Source organism: Lagenorhynchus albirostris, chromosome 1 (genome assembly GCF_949774975.1).
Source record: "Lagenorhynchus albirostris chromosome 1, mLagAlb1.1, whole genome shotgun sequence".
Taxonomy (NCBI): domain Eukaryota; kingdom Metazoa; phylum Chordata; class Mammalia; order Artiodactyla; family Delphinidae; genus Lagenorhynchus; species Lagenorhynchus albirostris.
Genome location: NC_083095.1, coordinates 87,673,418 through 87,695,559, shown reverse-complemented (window position 1 = coordinate 87,695,559; position 22,142 = coordinate 87,673,418). Strand labels below are relative to the sequence as shown.

Sequence of the window (22,142 nt, the reverse complement as noted above, 5' to 3'; positions counted from 1 at the left end):
TGCTTGTGGATAGAAGTCATCTTCTGGATGGAAGAGGGAGTGAGATGACCTAGAGTCTTGAATTGGTGGATCTGCAGGAACAGAAACTAAATACAGTGGAGACCTCTTAACTGAGTAACACCACGAGATGGATTTCCTGACAATGTGTCAATATAAGCTAAATATAAAAATTAAAACATGTGCATTGGAACTGATCACGCACTTGTTTTTCCAGATATCAAATGCATTTGTACCATTCTATGAATAAATACGTTTCCCAATATCTAACTGTAAAACAATTCATGGAAAAACTACCAATTAAGGGAGAGGAAAAGACCCATTCAAACAAAAATCCATATACTTTGCCTTTGTGAATGCCACACCCTCACTTTAAAAACCCAGTTCTTCTTTCAAATGACTTTTTCTCCATATACACAAACTACGATCTGTCTATCTGTATAGTGTCAGTGGTAACATATATCAAAATTTTAATTTGAGTTGGATCTTTTAGGTTTATCTCCTAGAGAAATGGAAATTCAAATACATTCAAGGTACTAATTGAGGCTTGAATAATCTACATCCTCATATATTCTAAGTCTTGCATCAACTAGGTTGAGTCCTACTTATCAATCAAAAGAAGAGTGTGTATCATGAAGTAAGGCAATCTTTAAACGTGAGTAGTGACCACCTTAAATTTCCCTCAAACTTTCATCTGAATAAACCTAAGAAAGCCCATAACCAGGTTACAGTGGACCTAATTTTAAATCTCTCTATATATTAACAAGAATTTTGATGAACATTTGATTAGTTACTTCCACTTATAATTTGAATATGTAAATTTATTGCATATACTCTCATAATTATTAGACCAAGGGTCAGCAAACTATGGCCTTTGGGCCAAATCCAGATCATCACTTATTTCTGTAAATAAAGTTTTAATGGGACACAGTCATTGCTTATTCATTATGTATTGTTTAGGACTACTTTCATGCTACAATGGCAGAAAAAGTAGTTGTAACACAGACTGCAAAACCTAAAATATTAACAACTGGCCCTTTAAAGGAAAAAGTTTGCCAACCCCTGATACAGACCATTATCAAAAGATATGTAAGACAACTTATATTTTAAATTGTTTTGAAAGAAAGAGAGTAACAAATAGAATTAACATTAGATATGGTTCTACTATAACAAACTTACCATAAACAAAAAGCAAAAGCAACAAAAGTTCCAAGAGGAAATTTATCTAGCTTTGAATCAGATGAAGAATTTGATCCTATCTTAACATTACCATTTTATTTTTAAGAGTATATACATAAATGTTATGGAATTGACATATTCAAGAGTATATAAATGCCATGAAACTGTTCCCCCTTAAAAATGGTTAATTTTATGTTGTGAATTTCATCTCAACAAATTATTTTTTTAAGAGTATATACAGTATTTTACAGGTTTCTACCTTTAAGTGGGCCACATTATACTGTAGTGGTTAAACATGTAAGTTACATCTTACCTAATAATGTGGTTTCTCCAAAATCTCTTAGATCATCCCAGACCCTTGTGTATATTTCTTCTTTGCCAGTAGATGGAGACAACACCACTGAAAGTTTAAAAGACATCATTCCCTGTTTAAAGGGAGCTTGCTGGTCTGAAAACTGGGGGAACCCTAACCCAAGATTTCTTCAAAGTTATTTTTTAAAAAGCAGACAGAATGGCTATGCCAAAACTAGAAATCCAGTATTAACTATGGACATCCTCAAAACTTACTGAAAGGGAACTAAACTCTGTACATGATGTAGTAACTAAATCATTTTAAAATACAATCATCTCTATAATTTTTAAGATTCAAACTTCCTGCTCATTGCTCCTGATTTAGGTTAGCTCATTTAATTTTCCTGTTTCAGAAAGTATAACTCAGATATATAAGAAAAAGAATTCTTTGAATTCCACAGAGGTAGATGCAGTACATATGAAGTTTTTATTATATTAGTCATATGCACTGCTAGGAGCCTTTTATTCAAAATAAGACAACTGTCTGGATCCACAGGAAACAGTAAGAATTTTATAAAGAAGAGAACTAAAGAAGAAATGGTGGAAGCAATAAGAAAAAAATTCAATTTTATGGTCACACTGAAAAGAAATACACTCATGAAAGGGAAATCAAACTCATCTACTCTCCAAGTTTCTTATTTCACTACTAAAAATTATGTAAACAGACCAAAACCATCTATCAGAAATAAATTTCAAATCTGGAAGCTTAAGAAATCACATCAAAATAATTATTTATAGTTTTCAGTAACAGTTTTCTTTTCCAAATTCAAAAGCCTGAAAGCCATTGTTTTTAAGGGCAATTTTGAACATAAAAACAAGGTTATCAAGCTAAAAAGAGAGAACATATTGCCATGCTATTTATATTTGCCACAAGACTCCTGTCCTTGAATTACACTAAACAAGAACAACCTATTTGGCAGAAAATGTCTTAAGAAAAAGATTTACCTTAAACAAATAATATACAGTTAAAAAGGAATTCAAAACCCTAAAATCCCTCATTTTTATGTATATTTTGCTCATCCTCTGATCTATATCAGAACTAAAATCAGTATACATTAAAGGGAAATAAATATATTGATAGTATCCAGATATTACCATACCTACAGTACCTTTCTAGGTTAAACCAGAACTGACAATAACTGCTTAAATCCTCTTATGACTGATTACAAGATAACGTAGGTAAAGTAGATCCTGAACCACAAACTATTTAACTCTAAAATTTTATGATTTCCGAGCTATAATAACTATCATGTGCCAAGAAAACTATACACATATTCTAACTGCCTATTAAGAGCACATAAACAACCATAAACACCTTTTCATTGTTCACATGGTAAATGTTCTGTGACTTTATTTAGTTAATCCTTGGGTTGGCTTCCACCTGACAAACAACAAAGTTTTTGACCCTTTCCCAATCCTTCAACAACTGGTTTATAAGAAGGTAATGCTAGTTCAAGAACAACCTCCATGAACAGAAAGGCACGTCGTAGTTTTTGAAGTGTATTCACATATATTAATTCAAATTATATAATAGGAAAATCTGAAACATAAAGTAAAACCTATGGTCAACACACATAATCTGCAGTGAAATGTAAATGGTATTTGTATTTTGCACTGTTACCTGTCCATCGACACAGAGGAGGAAGAAATACTTATACTCTAATTTTTTAAGTAAAGCAGTAACTAGAAGAGTGTCCTGGAATTCTGTGATTAAAATAAAGTAGATCTACTACACTGCAACCTACACACCATATTACTACAAAAGGCAATAACAATGACCAACAAGGAATAAGGTTTCTTCCTACTAATTGGGTTTTGGAAAAACAACAACAACAACGCCAAGTGTTAACCTGGCAAGCTCTCGGGGACCTAAGATGTCAGTGTTCCTGCCTCCACCTGCTGGCAAACAGGTTATGAAACTAGCAGAGAGCAATGGGTAAAAAAAGTTCACATTTTTTTGGTAACATTTATGTTGTTTTATGTAGTTATTTATTTAGCATGATGCTACTTTGTGTTACTAAATCATTAAAATACAGATGAAATCCATTAGGAATAAACACATTAAATTTCACCAAAAAAAAAAATTTACAGAAGATTTCTTGGTTCAAAATATCTAACAGGCCAAAACTCAAGTTAAAAAGTTTTAATTACCTGATAAATGACATCTTGGAAAAGGACTGGAAAAGTAAGTGCTGCATCTTCTAGCTCATTTAAACTACAGTGTACTAGTGTTTCATCCTTAAAATAAAAAGGACATATTGAATGAACCAAGATATTACGACATTTCAATTGATAATTTTATGTATTCATGCTCACCAAAAACATTTATTAAAGCACCCATTCATACATGGAATTTTATATTTATAATACATTATTGTGTGTGGCATAGCAATCTGGGATAGAATTTTCTAAGTCACTTGTTCTCACGTGTGGCTGCTAGAACAGCAAGCAGCATCAGCATCATCTGGGAACTACTAGTTAGAAATGCAAAACCTCCAGCTCCATTTCTTATCATTCAAACTCAGCAAGGAGTAGAGAGGAACTCAGCAATCTATGTTTCAATAAGCCTTTTAGGTGATTAGGATGCATACGCATGTTTGGCAACCACTGTTCTGAGTCCTGCAGTTGCCAACTTTCTGTTAAGTAAACCACATATAAACTTTCTTAATTTTTTTTTTTACAATTTGCCAATGGAAGTTTAGTATCTAACTATTAAAAATATATATCTTCTATTTATATATAGCTCCTTATTCTTAAACCTTTTATAAAGAATTTTATTTTAGAAAATGGATATTTCAGTATCTGTTGAACATGTTTCATAGACATAAACATTGTTTAACTAAATTAGCAGTCAATCAAGACTTCTTTCTCATCTTTGATTACCAAGCCCTGTTTTCTCATGAGGAAAAGAAGGTAAGGATCATTCAACGTAAGGTATGTGCAAATATGTATATTTCTCAAATCCTGAAGGATAAAAAAAAAAAAGGCTTCCATTTGTAGAAAGTGACAACACTTAAAAAAATAAAGCTGCTAGTAACTACCCCCCAAATTTTTCAATGTGTTTAAGATGAATTAAAATGAAACACAAATGCTCATACCTTGTGATTCCACATCTTATTAGCTGGAGTGTTTCTTTTAACCTAAAGTTAAACTGTGAGGAGGCAAAGAGCAAAAAACACTCTAGATATGCCTCATTTTCTTTTTCTTTTTTTAACATCTTATTGTAGTATAATTGCTTTACAATGTTGTGTTAGTTTCTGCAGTATAACAAAGTGAATCAGCTATATGTATACATATATCCCCATATCCCCTCCCTCTTGAGCCTCCCTATCCCACCCCTCTAGGTGGTCACAAAGCACCGAGCTGATCTCCCTGTGTTATGCAGCTGCTTCCCACTAGCTATCTATTTTACATTTGGTAGTGTATACATGTCAAAGCTCACTTTGTCCCAGCTTCCCCACCCCGCCATGTCCTCAAGTCCATTCTCTACGTCTGCATCTTTATATCTGTCCTGCCACTAGGTTCATCAGAACCATTTTTTTTTCGATTCCATATACATGTGTTAGCATATGGTATTTTTTTTTCTCTTTCTGACTTACTTCACTCTGTATGACAGACTCTAGGTCCACCCACATTTTCTTTTAATAGCATATCAGAGTACACAATTCAAGGTATTCCCTTAGTATCTTTAAAAAAGGTATTCTCTTTCTTATAATTGAATCATAGCTAATTCTACTTTCTTCATCTACAGCCTATCTAAATTTTGATCATTCTTCTTTACCCAATTCTGTAAAATTACTCATTTATGCTCACCAATTCTTATCTTTCCCTCTCTATTTACCTCCACATTGGATTAAAAATTATATGGCCAAACTTGCTATCATGACATCAACTGCTAACATAAAAATCTAGCAAAATCTTTTTCAGTTTCTGTATATCAAATCTAAACTACTCATAATCAGTTTCAAAATTTCTCTTTTTTTGCCTACTTATCCTCTAATAAACACCTTAAATACTTAGGCCTTCTGGATGCCTATTTTATTTATATCTCTTTGGCTAGGCAAAGGCTAAGGTGCTCAACTCTCAAAACAACTATATATGCTAGTTAAGATTTTAAAAATATGCTTTTCCTTAAGATAAAAAAATTTTTTTTAATAAGAACTAAACCACATTTCCAACTATAGGTTACTAGTAACAAAGGCTTTTAAATAGTAAAATGTTTTCCAGTATTATATAATAGATACATATTTTTGCTAATATCAAGAAATTGCCGGCAGATGGTAAATAATGGTGACCATATATTAAATTTGGTTAGGAAAAGATAAGAGATATTCAGTTTTCAAAGCTCTTCTGGTACCCTAAAAAAATATAAATTTTAAAATTCACACCAAGAGAGCATATTAAAGGTTTTATTAGTCAGCATTAAGAAGTCATACTTTTGAGAGTCTATTAATAAAGTTATTAGTATTAGATAATACTAATACTTAGTATTAAGTATTACATAGATTGCCCCTCCCCCCAAAAAAGGAACAAGAAAAGGAGTATGGTCTTGCATGAGGTTAACTCATTAAGACCTAGGTCCTTCAGGGGAACATGACTGGGACTCCCCCACCCCCCAAAAAGGTTGAAATCTAGCCATGAAATTAGAATTTATTGGGAGATTAAAAAACAAAACAAAGGGTATAGGAGTATGGGGGCAATAATTAATTTAATTTAAATAGAAAAATAGTGAAATAGCGGGGGTTGTTGGGGGAGAAAAAGAAAAAGAAAGCCTAATTTATTTTCAAAGGGTACTGGAAACCAACAAATTGGGGAGGCCCTGGCATTAGACTGTGCTTAAAATAAAAACATTTCAGAACACCTAAGACATGTTTTTATAGTAAATGTATGTGTAAGGCTATTCATTCACTTGTATTCTTTTAGGTATTTTGGGCTAGTATTTTTAAAAAGAATTTAACGCCTTTATTTTCCCTAACTCTACAGATAATATACTTACCAAGTCTAAAACTAGGGAGAATTCTGGTGTGCTTCTTGTCTTCAGTGGAAGGGCAGGTTTCCTATTTAGTTGTTCTTCTGTCAGTGGTGGAACATGTTTGATGAAATAATAGCTATAAATCAAATTTTAAGAAAATTTCAACATTTCTACTTTTTTGTAAATATAAAACATATTACTAAATTCAGCCCATCTTTAAGTTTTTAATTAAATAATGCATATTTAAACCTAGTAAACCAAACTTATAAAACACATAAGTAAAACTGAAAATATACAAATTAGTATTTCAGTAACTCAGCAAAGTATTAATACCTACAGGTCAAATGCTCTTTGCAATATACCATTTAGCCACCCCTCTACACATGTACTTTCATTCCTTTCAAAGAGAGAAAGGAAAAAAAAAACAACTCACGGGTCAAATACTTCCCAGTCTTCTTCATAGGTGGCCTCTGCGTGGGCTGATGAATAACCACTATCTGGAGTTACTGGTGCTATTTAACAAAGTGAAAAACAAAATGTTGCTTTTACTCACTTAATGCTTCCATGAAGTATACATTTTTACTGCTTTTATTAAGATCTTCCTGAAGCCCTGTGTATTTTAGGTTAAAGATAAGACAGAAATAATTTGTAAACAGTATTTAAAAGTAAATTTATAAACACATAGATCTAACTCTGGATCCAAAGGAAAAATTTACCATTACATACAAAGTGGCAAGTTATATCGTGGCTAGCAAAATTTAAATCCCTAACAGCTAAGAGAAAATTTACTACTTACACTATTTCCTACTATTTACTACTTACACTGTGGAGTGTATTATTAGGAAAATACACTCCACAAAATTTCCATTTCTAACTGGATGATGTTTGTATGTATAACCATAAAAATTTCATAGCAGTAATACTTCACAAAGTGCACAGTACATACAGGCAGTCAATATATGTGTGCTGACAGCAGATCCCGAAGGTAGTTTTAAACCTAAGATCCATGAACAGGCTTTAAGAGGTCTACAAACCCCTAGACTTATGAAAAAATGTTTTATGTACATTTTTACAGGATTCTCAAGGTTGTCTATGATCTTAAAAGTTAAGAAATTATGCTGTATATAGAAATCAGTGCTTTAGAAGACCCATTATTTTACTTCTCATTTACAAGCAACTTAAAAATAATCAAGAAACAATTCTGTATTCCACGACACATAGTCCATTCTAAGTTTGAATTAAAATTTGATCAATTGATAAAGCTTTAGAAATTATGTTAGGAATTTTCTAAGACAATATTTACAACTTAAATTCACTGAGACAATGTTAACTTACAAGCTAAACAGGTAATGTCTTGGAGATGAAAGTTTAAGGTGGATGCTAGAGACTGAATGTTTGTGTTGCCCCAAAATTCATATATTGAAACCTAATCCCCAATGTGATCGTGTCTGGAGATGGAGTCTTTGGGAGGTCATGAGGTCATTAGGTCATGAGGGTGGAGCCCTCATAAATGAGATTAATGCTCTTTAAAAAAGACCCCCAAAGAGCTTGCAGAGCTTCTGGCATAAGAGGACACAGTAAGAAGACAGCTATCTATGAACCAGAGAGCAGATCTTCACCAGACACTGAATCTGTTGGGGCTTTGATCTCAGATTTCCTAGACTCCTGAACTATGAAAAATAAATTTCTATTGTTTATATGTCACCTAGTCTAATGGTAGTTTTTTACAGTAGCCTGAAAGGACTAAGACAGTGGGCCTCAATAAAAATTGCTGTACTCTATCTATAGGAATGGAATACTGGTGGATAGTAGTCTTCCAGGATAAAAACTTATGTTTTTTGCTATTACCATGTATTAATACCTTCTGAGACAGAGCCAATACAGTGTGTATGTTCAATAAATGACAACAGATGTAAAGCAGAATTTTTGTTCATTTCTAACAACTTTATGCCAGTAACGGTTCATTAGCACAAGGGGACAAATGGAAAAATATATCTTCCTACCACTTTACTATTTCAAATTCCTATTAATCTCAGAGAAAGGGGGACAGGAAGTAATTAGTATTCGAGCACCTCCATGCTAAGCATTTTTCATATTTCATCTCATTTAGCCTTCAAAGCTCTAAATTATTATTGCCATTTGAAAGCTAAGAAAACTGTCTCAGAGAGCTTAAATAAGTTATCTAAAGTCACACAGATAAGTAAATGGTAGAGCCAGCCTCCTTCCTTCTTGTTCTCTCTGGCTACGTTCTTGAAGTTGGGGAAAAGTACCACTTTTGTCACTCATACTCATATTTGAAGATCAGCAAAACGTTTACTTCTTCCTTTCATGATCCTCCCAGAGTAACTGCAATGTGCCACCTCAATATTTTGCTCATTTATTTGTAACAACACTCACCACACTGTACAGTAATTTTTGTGTATACTTGGCTCATCAATTAGATCATATACTCTTCAGGGTCAATAAGCACATCTTAGTCATCTTTATAAATAGTGCCCATCACAAAAAGTACGTGTTCAATTAAATGTTAGAAAAACGAATGAATGAGACAAATGGAGTAAATCTTACTATTCCCCTCTAGAAACTAAAGTTACAGAAATCCCTTCCCGGTAGGCACAGCTGTCAGAAAAAAACGAGTACAAAGGTTTATATAGAAGCACAAAAACAGAAAAAACATCAAAGAAGTCAAAAGCCCTGGCTTCGGGGCTTCCCTGGTGGCGCAGTGGTTGAGAGTCCACCTGCCGATGCAGGGGACACGGGTTCGTACCCCAGTCCGGGAAGATCCCACATGCCGCAGAGCGGCTGGGCCCGTGAGCCATGGCCGCTGAGCCTGCACGTCTGAAGTCTGTGCTATACCTTATCATTCACTAGCTTGTAACAACAGGCAAAGTAATCAGCATTAGATTTGCTTGTTAGGTTCAGTATTATTCTTAAATTATAACATTATAATTAAACATTATCAATATTAACATTTTATTTGTTATTGATTGATTGAGTGCCGCACCACATGGCTTGGGGGATTTTATTGGGTTGGCCAAAACGTTTGTTAGGGTTTTTCCCTCAAGATCTTACAGAAAAACCCAAACTTTCTGGCCAACCCAACAGTTCCCCAACCAGGGACTGAACCCGGGCCCTCGGCAGTGAGAGCACAGAGTCCTAACCACTGGATGGCCAGGGAATTCCTTATTTGACAAATTTAAAATAAACCTTGGACTTTCCTGGTGGCACAGTGGTTAAGAATCTGCCTGCCAATGCAGGCGACATGGGTTCGAGACCTGGTCTGGGAAGATCCCACATGCCTCGGAGTAACTAAGCCCAGCACCACAACTACTGAGCCCACGTGACACAACTGCTGAAGCCTACGTGCTGTAGAGCCCACGCGCCGCAACTACTGAAGCCTGCACACTCTAGGGCCCGTGCTCCACAACAAGAGAAGCCACCGCGATGAGAAGCCTGCGCACCGCAACGAAGAGTAGCCCCCACTCACTGCAACTAGAGAAAGCCCGCGCACAGCAACGAAGACCCAATACAGCCAAAAATAAATAAAATTTAAAAAATAAATAAAATAAACCTTAACTCTATTATGTTGCTTTTCTCTTCATACTGATACAGGGTTGCACTGTATATAAGTTTCATAGTTGTATGCATTTTTTCTTTAAATGTTATCATGCTGTTTCAATGATTTTTTTTCAAGTTTCCCCTTTATATCAGAGAGATCATCATTTTGCTTCCTTTGCCAAACTTATTTCTCAACCAATATATATGTACTAGGTTCTCTCAAATATCTGGCACCACAAGGAAAAACAAACAAATCTAAAATAAAAGTCTAAGATCTTCTCCTTCTGGGAAAAGATGTCCATCCTCAGTTTTATTTCTGCTTTTAATCATAATGGAATACAATTTCATCTTTTAGCCTTATATGTCTATCTACCACCTCAGAAGTGGTCTATCTACCACCTCTATCTAACCCTCAGAAGTAACAAATGCTGACCTCACATGTTTCTACATTTCCATAACAACTGGCTCAGGGACCTAACAATTATGTTAGGGCTTTAAAAGCATCCAGGATTAGGCTGCAAAGTTTGTGTATAGGAGAGACCCAAGAACAGAAACTTCTTCTTTGGGAATGTCATCTGTATATGAAACAAATCCGAAGGTATGAGACTACCTCTATGTAGGGACTTCAGACATTAAGGATCTAAGACTCGTGCAATTATAATAAATATGTTCATAAATGTAAGCATATTATTTTGTTAGCTGTGTTAAATTTCTCTAAGTGGTAAGACCGGTACACATAATTAAACTGTAAAGTGACTAATATGCAGTAAAATAACCTTAAAAAAATTCAATTTCAAAATGACTGGATTTGGGGGGAAAAGTTTTATTTCCAGTTTTAATTTTATTAACTTCAAGGAAGAAAAACTTATGCATTTAATCTGCCTATTTAAGAAAAAATACAGTAGTATTTTTACAAACTATTCATGAAAATGTATAAGAAAAAAAGGAATCTTATTTACCTGTAAGGGGTGGGATATCACGATTAACTGTTTCTTCTGCTTCTTCTAAACCATTTATTGATGACCTCACTTGAACTGCTTGATTTGAGTAAGCTGCTCCATTAGTTGATGTAGTAGTACTGGTAGTGATTTCATCCACCTGTTCCATATCAAGCTGTTTTACTATCTCTTCAGCTTCCACAGCCTGTCCTGGGGAATCAGATCCTGATGTTCCTGAAATCATGATTAATTGTATATTAATCGTCACTTAAAAGCTCATAGTGGGTGGGGAAAGATGGGAACAAACTTAAAACAAGTAATAAATAAGCCTTAGAGATCTAATGCACAGTATAGTGAATACAGACAACATTGTATTATAATCATCAAACCTGCTAAGAGACTAGTACTTAATTACTCCAACCACTAAAAAGAAAGAATAATTATATAACATGATAGAGAGCATATGCTAATTATCACTACGATGATGATCAAATTACAATATATAAATTATCAAATCAACATGTTGTACACTTTAAATTTATACAATGTTATATGTCAAATATATTCAATAAAAATTCATAAATATTTAGAAAAACTAAATGGAACAGAAACAAAGCTGAGGATACCATTATTTAGTGACTCTTTACTAGACATTTCAAAAATAAGGAATAAGACTATTATAAGCTAGAGTAATATTTGTGAGCAAAGTTTTTCTTAAGAGTGTTCAAATAGCTTAGAAACACCCATTTATAGTCAAACAAGTCAATTTAGAACTTTAAAAATTTTAAATGAGATATAATTAACATAACATTGTGTAAGTTACAGGTGTACGTATTGATTTAATACTTTATATACTGCAATATGATTACCAACTGAGCGTTAACTAACACCTCTATCCTGCCACATAATTATTTCTTTTTTGTGGTGAGAACATTTAAGATCCAGTCTCTTAGGAACTCTGAAGTATATACAGTTGACCCTTGAACAACATAGGGGTTAGGGGCACTGACCCCCATGCAGTCAGAAAACTGAGAATAACTTTACAGTCAGCCCTCCATATCCACAGTTCCACATCCTCAGATTCAACCAACCACAGATTGTATACTATAGTATTTATTGAAAAAAATCCTTGTATTAAGTTGACCTGTGCAGTTCAAACCCATGTTGTTGTTGGGTCAACTGTCATATAGTATTTTTGACCACAGAACTTCTCTTCATTAAAGCAAATATCATTTATTAAGTGCTTACTATGTGCTGGGCAATACAACACACACACACACACACACACACACACACACACACACACACACACACACAAAATTTTCCATTATCCTCAAACAGCTCCTGATCTTTCTAGTACTAAGCATCCTAGCCATTTTGTGCAGTTGTAATTTTTAAACCAGAGACAGTTCTCTAAAAATGAGCTAACTGTTCCCCTAACCATGAGACCCTTTTTATTCAAAGACACAAGAACAATTTCTCAATGAAATTCCATCTCAATAACAAAGATAGAAGCTAGTTTCCTCATTATATTCAACCATCCCCTAGATGAACCCACTGCCCAATTTTTCTTCCACTATGGACTGACCCCAAGTCTCCATTTCTTTATGAAATCCTCCGAATGTCACTGTCAACAACAAAATCAACCGCCAATAACTCTCAACTTCCTCACAGAATATTCTTTCTCCCTCATTGCCTTACATTTAACCTCTTTCCAAAAGACATCTTTTCCTGATACCCTTCCCTCAAAGCTGTTTATTCTCCCATACTTGTTACTCAATCAGAATTCATTTACCTCCATTGCCGCCACCAGATCATTGGTTTTCCACTAATGTGTAAAAATGTTTGCTCCTTTGAGATTGCTGTCACCTGGCTATACAATTCTTCGCTTATGCCCTCTGCTGTCACCTACCATCTATTGCCAGCATCCTCTCTCAATCTCAGAGGAATTTAACACCTAGATACCAGTTTACTGCTCTATTAAATGCCTATATAGTTATTGCAGGTGATGTCAATGACTCATCCAATAACTAACCCTCAAAGGTCTTGCCCTATTTAGCCCCATCTACATTCGTAATGCTCTTTAGTAGTTATTACCATGGCTAAAACCTGGACACTATCACAGAGAAACTGTTCACCTCTGAAACCTATAATTCAAATAATTAATCTCCTACCACGACCTCCTAATCTTCTAATTATCTATCTATCTATCTAATATTTCTATTACATGTGATCTTCACGTTTGATAAAAGCCAATCTCTTTTATCCAAACACATCCCTCAATGGCTTCTTCTCCACCCTCCTCATCTAGTTAGACTTCATGGTGTATTATTTAAACCACTCTCAAGCCAGCAGCCTCACTGTCCTCGCTTCCTTGTCTTTCCACTGTCATTCATCATAGAAATCCCTCTTGAATCAATCTAACAGGCTTCTCAGGCACTAGACCCAGGTAATAAAGAAAACAATAGAATTATAAAGACTGATTGTACTCCAAGTAAAATCCTCTAATCTTAGCTACGCCTATAGCATGCTGCTCAGTATTTCTGTGTGTGAGTCATTCAGCTTCTTTTACTTATACCAAATAGCAAACATTCTAAACCTTCATTCTCTTCAATCCCTGCCACCAGGACCATCTCAGCAAAATGATACCATGTCCTCCTTCAAAGAAAAAATTCTATCAAACATGAACTACTGCTGCCCAAACGTTCTTTCCTCCAGCATCAGAGAAAAATGTCTATTCTCCTTGTTTCAATTCTAATCCTTCTACCTGTTCTCTTGATCCCATCCCTATCAGTAGATCCTAGAAACTTTCTTCATTAGTTTTCCTTTTTCCCTTATGTTCAACCTATTAGACCCTTCCCTGAGGCTTAACAACATGCTTCCTTCTCACAAATACAAAACATCCCTTGAGGCTTCATGACCTCTCTAGTTTTTCTCATATTCAGGTTCCTCATAACAGTAATCTATATGTGCTGATCCCTTTCTTACTCTCCATTTCACTCTTTTAACCCATGGATTAGGCTGCCAACTGCAATCACTCCTCTGAAACTCTTCTGGCAAACGAAACCAATGACCAGTTAATTACCAGGTTTAATGATACCTTTTCAATGCTCATTTCCGTTCCTTCTATCTTTACAATTGTTTGACCCTGGGTTTGACAGTCTCTTCTTTTGGCTTCTATGACTCAGTTTCTCCTGGTTTCCTCCATTTCTCCTTTGTTGGCTTCTTTAGCTTTGTCCAGTCCTTAAATGTCTTTCCCCAAGATTCTGGTCTTAGTTTGATGAACCAAATGGACCATTTAGTCCACTGGTTTCAATTAATATTTGTAAGCTGATAATACCATGCCCTACTGCTTATTCAGATTTCTAAGCCCCATACCTGAATGACAAATTGTTAGTAGACATTTTTATTTGGTTGTTTCAAGGCCTCTCAGGCTCAGCATGGCCCAAATTAAATTCAATTATCTATCTCTCAGGAACTTACTTTTCTCTCTTGAAAATCTAATGTGTACATCTTACTCTCTCTCTTCCTTCACCTCCAATCTGTTCCCAAAATTTGTCCATTTGTATCTTTGATCCTTCTTTTCTTCTCTAATACTACAAGTAAGGTTGTATGAAGTCTCACATGGACTACAAGTCTACTAATGTTCTCCCTGCATCCAGCCTCTTTAGAATTTAGCCTACATGCTACTGCCAAATAGATCTTTAGAAAACACAAATCTGGGCTTCCCTGGTGGCGCAGTGGTTAAGAATCCACCTGCCAATGCAGGAGATACGGGTTCGAGCCCTGGTCCGGGAAGCTCCCACATGACGCAGAGCAACTAAGCCTGTGCACCACAAATACTGAGCCTGCACTCTAGAGCCTGTGAGCCACAACTACTGAGCCTGCGAGCCACAACTACTGAAGCCCACACGCCTAGAGCCCAGGCTCCGCAACAAGAGAAGCCACCGCAATGAGAAGCCCGCACACTGCAACAAAGAGTAGCCCCCACTCGCCGCAACTAGAGAAAGCCCACACACAGCAACGAAGACCCAACACAGCCAAAAATAAAGTAAATTAAAAAAAAATAAAATCTGTAAACTTAAAAAACAACAACATAAATCTGTTCATATTACTCACAGTTTAAAACTTTTCATTCATCCCCCCATGACTAAGGATAAAGTTCAAAAACCCTACAAAATTGGCTCTATAATCTGACTTCTTTATAATTGTCCTATCTTATCCCTTCCCATGCACTCCTCAAATCTGATGCTCCATCTGTGACAAACTAATTTGTTTCTGAAATACACTGTACCTTTGCTTACACTGCTCCTTCTACATGGAATGCCCTTTACCATCTTTCAAGATTCAGCTTTTCTATGAAGCCTTTTGTGAGCCACCACCCAGAATACAGGACCATTCCATTCTTTGAATACTGTTCCATACCTCTCTCAAGGCACCTATAAAAATTTATTATACTTATCACAATGGCTGGAACATAGTAGATGCTCAATATTTGTTGAGTGAACTGGAATCTTCACTCCTCACATTTAAGTATAATTACCTTTTCTCATGGATTAAGAGGCTCAAGAGTTTAAAGAACTGGTCCAGCATAACATAAGTAAACAGTGGCAGCTGGGAACAAATTCAAAACAAGTTTATCTAACTCCAAAGCCTGTTCTTTTCCCACTACCCCAGCATTTCCAAAGATGTTTTAGGAGGCACTAGTTCTAAAAGATGTTAAGATGTTAACAGATGTTCCATAGAAGAGTACTTGGTCAGATATGTCTAGGGAATACTGGGTTAAACAAAGTTAAAGGTAATTTTTTGTTTCTATTCTAGGACTTCACAGTCCTTTAATGTGCTAATATACATTATTTCTGCCCCTACATCATCTTGATTTTACAGTGCACCATTCTGCCTTTTAAAAATTGCTTTATCATCCAGAAATCAGGCAACAGGTATTTAATGCCTATTTCCCATGTGCCCAATACTGTATCAAACAACATGGTAGATGTAAAAATAAAGACATGACCTCTTGCCCTCAAATAATCTAGAGACTAAATTATCATGTATGAAATTAGACATTAATTATCAGAAAAAATAGGACACCAGATAATTTTAAAAAGATATTTTGAGAAAGAGGCCATTTTTAATTTTTTTCCAAAGGCATACAACGGGAACCTTCAATTCATGTGAATTAGGGTAGTTTTACTATTTGTCTAAACTGAAGATTCCCTACGGGGGAAAAAAAACAAGCAAATGATAATAAAAATAAATTGTATTACCAAAAAAAAATCTGGTTTCAACTCACTCAAAATATTCAACAAATTCTACTTTACTAATCTAGAATATTGAAAATGCTTATCTCTAAAGATGCAGAAGTCATCCCAACGCAGAAAAAATAATACTTTCCCTCCAGCCCAAAGTTTATCATCTAGCTTTTCAGATAGTTAATTAAACATAACCTACATTTATTTCAGTCAAAAAAAAAAAAGCCTTTTAGAAGCTGTGTATTTTGGGGACTTCCCTGGTGGTCCAGTGGTTAAGAATCCACCTTCCAATGCAGGGGACTTGGGTTCAATCTCTGGTCAGGGAACTAATAAGATCCCACCTGCTGCGAGGCAACTAAGCCTGTGTACTACAACTACAGAGCCCACATGTCACAACTGGAGAGAAGCCCACGTGCCACAATGAGGAGCCCACACATCGCAACAAAAGATCCCGTGTGCCGCAACTAAGACACGATGCAGCCATAAATAAATAAAGTAAATAAATATAAAAGAAAGAAAATATATTCTTTAAAAAAAAAAAGTCTGTGTATTTTTAACGAGACTGAAAACAAACATAAGATGCTAACAAAAATATGCCCCAAAAATCAAACAGATCTTTTAAAAAGCCAGGAAAACGATTAATCTTTTAAACCCAAATTATGGTTAATGACTTATATTTACCATTTTTATTTGCTGGTGAAAAAAAGTTGAAGACAGGAGAAAATATGGTCCCCAACAATGTAGTCCTTGGAGGACTGCCAGAGGAAGGATTATCTTCTAATTTTCCATTTTGTTTTACATGTTGATTTGTCATTTCATAACTACCAGCTTCTAAGAAAGAAACAACAAAAATAGTTGCAATCTAGAAAACATGACTTTCATAAATATGTTCTAAACGATTCATTATAAAAATAACTTTTTCCCTCAAAATACATAAGGAAAACTGATGAACATTAATGTTAAAAAGCTTATTATTTCAAGAAATCCTGAGGTAAATCACTTGTAAATCAAATGATCTTTATAACAAATTTATTTATAATGGTTTATAAATGCTAAAATTTACTGAGTTTTTACAAAGTAGATTTATATCTGGAATTACACAGACTGAAAGTCTTCAAATCAACACAGTGTAACAGAAAATGAAATAAAACTCTTTGTAAGTAAAGCAAGCAAGTTACAATATGAATAACACAAATGCAAGATTTTGTCTTTGTTTATTTACATTTTGGGATGCTGCCTACTTCACAAAACTTACCCCCCAATCTATTTCTAATGAGTAACAGCTAAATAAATAGAGGCAACTATTTCTACTGAAGCAGAAGACTATATATACAGCAGTGTCAAAAACTACTTATGGATATTGTGAGGCACCATTTCAGAGTAGTTAGGAAGAATAACCAGTTTTTTTTTTTAAGTTTCTTATAAATAAAAAAAATTTAATGGGTTTTGGGAAAATATAAAATACAAATGTCTTAATAAATCATCCTTGACCCTCCACAACTTTAGCACATTTCTTTCCTTCTTTGTTAGTGCTCTTTTAACTTGTTTATCCCTTTTCTCCCTTATGGTCAATTCTAACAATGGAGATACATCACTGCATTAAGAGGAAAGAGGTAGGGAATTATTATCACTGCTGTGTTTAAAACAGTATTGGTTAAAAGGTAGCACTCCATGCTCTAAAGTGCTATTCTGTATAGGTTTCTCTGCTTGTCCATCTTTTTTTTTCTCCTTTTTGACTTTGAGGAGCTTGTCAGCAATACAATAAGGTACTGATCTAGAACAGGATTTATAAATAGCAACAACACTATTGGCTTTTGGGCTGGATAATTCTTTGTTATGGGAGGATGTCCTGTGCATTGTAGGATGTTTAGCAGTGCCCCTGACCTTCACCTGCTAGATGCAAGTAGCAATCCCTCCACAGGTTGTGACAAACCAAAAAGGTCTTCATACACTGAAAAGCGTCTGCTAGGGGACAAAAACACCCCTAGTTGAGAACCGCGGACCTGAGAGCTCCAAGCCCCCTCTATAGCTCTGAAATTCCATAATCCAGAAACAAATTCTTTGTACATATTTCAAATAAATTAAGTCACAATTATTACTGCTTTAAGAAATGAGTTTCATATACATTTTCATGCTAAACACTATAAAGCTAGTTGCTCTGCCTCTGTCACTTTAATTCATCAAAGTAGATTTACATTAGGAAGGTAAATTTTTATTTACTTCATGCCACTAATATTTAATACAAAGGAGATTACAAAAATAAGGCAGAAATTGCTCAAAGTAGATTTTTAAAAACAGAACACAAACATGTCAAGTGAGAACTCTGCTTACACCTAATAAAGCAATATGTAAACATTAACAAACCTCCATTTACTTGACTTTTCCGTCTTACTCGAGATATCTGTTTGTTAGGCTTTTCTCCTGCTCTTGGTGTTGATGTGATCAAATTATTATCTATATCACGTTCAATTCTACTCCGTTTTGAAGGATTTTCTCTCTCTTCCTTAAGATATAAGAGGGAAAAACATGCATTGAACAGAGTCATTCTGCTTTACAGGTTACTTTTTTTTTTTTTGCCACACCACGCAGCTTGTGAGATCTTAGTTCCCTGACCAGGGACTGAACCCGGACCCATGGCAGTGAAAGCACCGAGTCTTAACCACTGAACCGCCAGGGAATTCCCTACAGGTTACACTTTTAAAATGATAAAATATGACACGTACCCCCATGTTCACTGCATTATTTACAATAGCCAATTTTATCCATTATCAATTGATGGACACTTAGATATGGTTGTTTCCATATCTTGGCTACTGTAAATAATGCAGTGAATATATATATATATATGCATATAACACACACAGACACACACGTATACATACATACATAAACAATGGAATATTATTCAGCCATAAAAAAGAATCAACTCTTGCCACTTGCAACAACATGGATGAACCTAAAGGGCATTACACTAAGTGAAAAAAGTCAGACAGAGAAAGACAAATACCATACGATCTCACTTACATGTGGAATTAAAAAACAAAAACAAACAAAAAACAAAAACAGCAAGTTCACAGATACAGAGAACAGGCTGGTGGTTGCCAGAGGCAGGGAGGTGGGGATGAGTGAAATGGGTAATAGGCGTCAAAAGGTACAAAAGGTTATAAAATAAATAAGTTGCAGTGATATAACGTACAGCACGGTGACTACAGTTAATAATACTGTATTGCATATATGAAAATTGCTGTGAGAGTAAACCTTAAAAGTTATCAGAGAAAAGAATTCTGTAACTACGTATGCTGACAGATTTTAACTAGACTTATTGTGGTAATCATTTTGCAATATATAAAAATACTGAATCAGACTTCCCCGGCGGTCCAGTGGTTAAGATTCCACGTTTCCACTGCAGGGGCACAGGTTCAATCCCCGGTTGGAGAGCTAAGATTCCACATACCGTGTGGCGCAACCAAAAAACAAATTGAATCATGCTATATATCTGAAACTAATATAATGTTGTATGTCAACTATGCTCAGATTTTTTTTTTTCTTTTTTGCGGTACGCGGGCATCTCACTGCTGTGGCCTCTCCCACTGCGGAGCACAGGCTCCGGACGCGCAGGCCCAACGGCCATGGCCCACGGGCGCAGCCGCTCCGCGGCACGTGGGTTCCTCCCGGACCCGTGTCCCCTGCATCAGCAGGTGGACTCTCAACCACTGCGCCACCAGGGAAGCCCACATTTTTAAAAAGATAAAATATGTTGTAATATGCTTTCTCCTCTTTTTTCATTTCCAGGAGAAACAAACAGAATTAATACCTAACAGTAGAAGAAAACACAGAAAAAATCTGACAGTCATAAGAGTATTTATTAACGTTATTACAATACACAAATATAATTACAGCATCCTCACAATTCAGATTCTTTCCCCAGGGTCCATTAAATTTTCATGCTACTGAAATACTGAATCTCACAATGTGGTCTAAGTTTCCAGCAATTTTCCTTACTTTTAGAATTACTCAAAAGAACAGGGGTCATTTCCTTGAGCGAACCCCACTGGAATTTGCTGGCATTATCACATAGTCCCAAAAATGACACAAAATTAATAGGGCCTGCCACTGCCACACACCTAATGTCAATTCTCAAAATGTCCAAATTAACACTAAGGAGTCTACTCCTTAACAAAGCTCTCTATTCATTTCCTTATATGGGGCAAATCCACATGACCAGTTTACACTATTTTTGCAATATAGACTTATCATAGTTTGACTTAAAGATTTTTTGACTTTACAGTGATGTGAAAGCAATATGTATTCAGTAGAAACTGTACTTAGAATTTTGAATTTTGGTCTTTTCTCGGGCTAGCCATTTGCAGGTACTATATACTCTTGTGATGCTGGGCAGCGGCAGCAGTGAGCCACAGCTCAAAGTCAGCCACTTGATCATGAGGGTAAATAACTGACACACTTATAACCATTCTGTATCCATGCAACTATTGTTTTTCGCTTTCAGTATTCAATCAATTACATAAGACATTCAACACTTGTGATTTTGCCCAACTGTAAGCTAATGTAAGTGTTCTGAGCATGTTTAAGGTAGGCTGGGCTAAGCTATGATGTCCATCCAGTAGGTTAAGTGTCTTAAGTGCATTTTCAGCTTACAACATTTTCAACTTACAATGGGTTTATCAGGACTTAACTAAAATATTATACTCCATGCAATAACCTGATTTTTCTCCATTTATACATCCATCTTCCTCATCTGTACAATTTTTCTAGAGTCATCCATCACATGAGCAATCTTCTTCCATTACTGTAATACTGGCCTATAATTCCTTGCTGTTTTAAGGAAAGTACCCAAAATCTTTTGATAAGGATTAGATTTTTCCACAACAAATAATAATACAGCATACTACTATGCATTTTCTGTAAGTTGAATATTATTATTTCTGAAACAAACCTTGATATTGTAAATGGCCCAAATTACAATTCCCTACCAGGATCAAAATAGAAAAAAGATAATACTGTATCATCCAATACAGAATTTTACATTTACTCACCAGTTTCTCTAATTTTACGTAGGTTCATCAAAACAATCTCATTAGCACAAAATAAAGCCTCAGTGATCCACAACATAATTCCTCAAATTTTTACTGTTTATTATTCCCCTGCATTTAAAAATGATGAATAGGAAGCCTCAAATCCCAAACACTGGATCTTTATTACAGGAGAATTATAGGGGCTCTTTTTATAAAGTCCTTCAAGAACAGAAACAATGCTGTAAAGCCTCACTACACTAAGCTCCAACATTTTCTTGAAGTTTCTTAGTACATCTGGTATAATGTAAATACATACATACATTCCTGGAAACTTTGCACTCTGCAACCCTAAAAATAACAAGGCTTATGGGGAAAAAAATGGGTCCAGAAGGGTAGAGAGGGGTACATTGGGGCAGATCAGCCAATGCCCCTGTAACTCTGTAACCACAGCACTAAGAAAACCAATGATTGGAACCTCCAGAGATAACTTGCACACCCCAGTTAAGCAGCTAAGAGCAGCTGAAATGCTTCCTCAGAGCTTAATATAAAGGTATTAGAAGCAAAGAAGTAGAGGGGCTTCCCTGGCGGCGCAGTGGTTGGGAGTCCACCTGCCGATGCAGGGGACACGGGTTCATGCCCCGGTCTGGGAGGATCCCATATGCCGTGGAGCGGCTGGGCCCGTGAGCCATGGCCACTGGGCCTGTGCGTCCGGGGCCTGTGCTCCGCAGTGGGAGAGGCCGCAGCGTTGGAAGGCCTGCGTACCGAAAAAAAAAAAAAGTAGAAACGAGGGTTTATGGGAGCTCAGAAGTGGAGCTTTAAGCCAGGAAGACTGCTAAAATGGACAAAAAAGGAAATGCAAACT

General features: G+C 35.6%; 1 protein-coding gene across 3 annotated transcripts in view; it reads right to left on the bottom strand.

The window, feature by feature from the left end:
• Positions 1 to 22,142, bottom strand: part of CTDSPL2 (CTD small phosphatase like 2) — a 71,018-nt gene that overhangs the window by 17,686 nt on the left and 31,190 nt on the right. For 2 of the 3 annotated variants that reach the window (XR_009540529.1, XM_060149080.1), the window contains exons 3-8: positions 18,612 to 18,750; positions 16,929 to 17,078; positions 11,017 to 11,229; positions 6,933 to 7,011; positions 6,524 to 6,635; positions 3,679 to 3,765 (exon numbers count right to left, since the gene is read on the bottom strand). Coding sequence is in view for 2 of the 3 variants with exons in the window: in XM_060149080.1 (XP_060005063.1) it covers positions 3,679 to 3,765; positions 6,524 to 6,635; positions 6,933 to 7,011; positions 11,017 to 11,229; positions 16,929 to 17,078; positions 18,612 to 18,750 (780 nt within the window). In the remaining variant the exon portion in view is untranslated. The remainder of the gene's footprint in view (positions 1 to 3,678; positions 3,766 to 6,523; positions 6,636 to 6,932; positions 7,012 to 11,016; positions 11,230 to 16,928; positions 17,079 to 18,611; positions 18,751 to 22,142) is intronic. The other variant, XM_060149090.1, reaches the window with a different exon arrangement.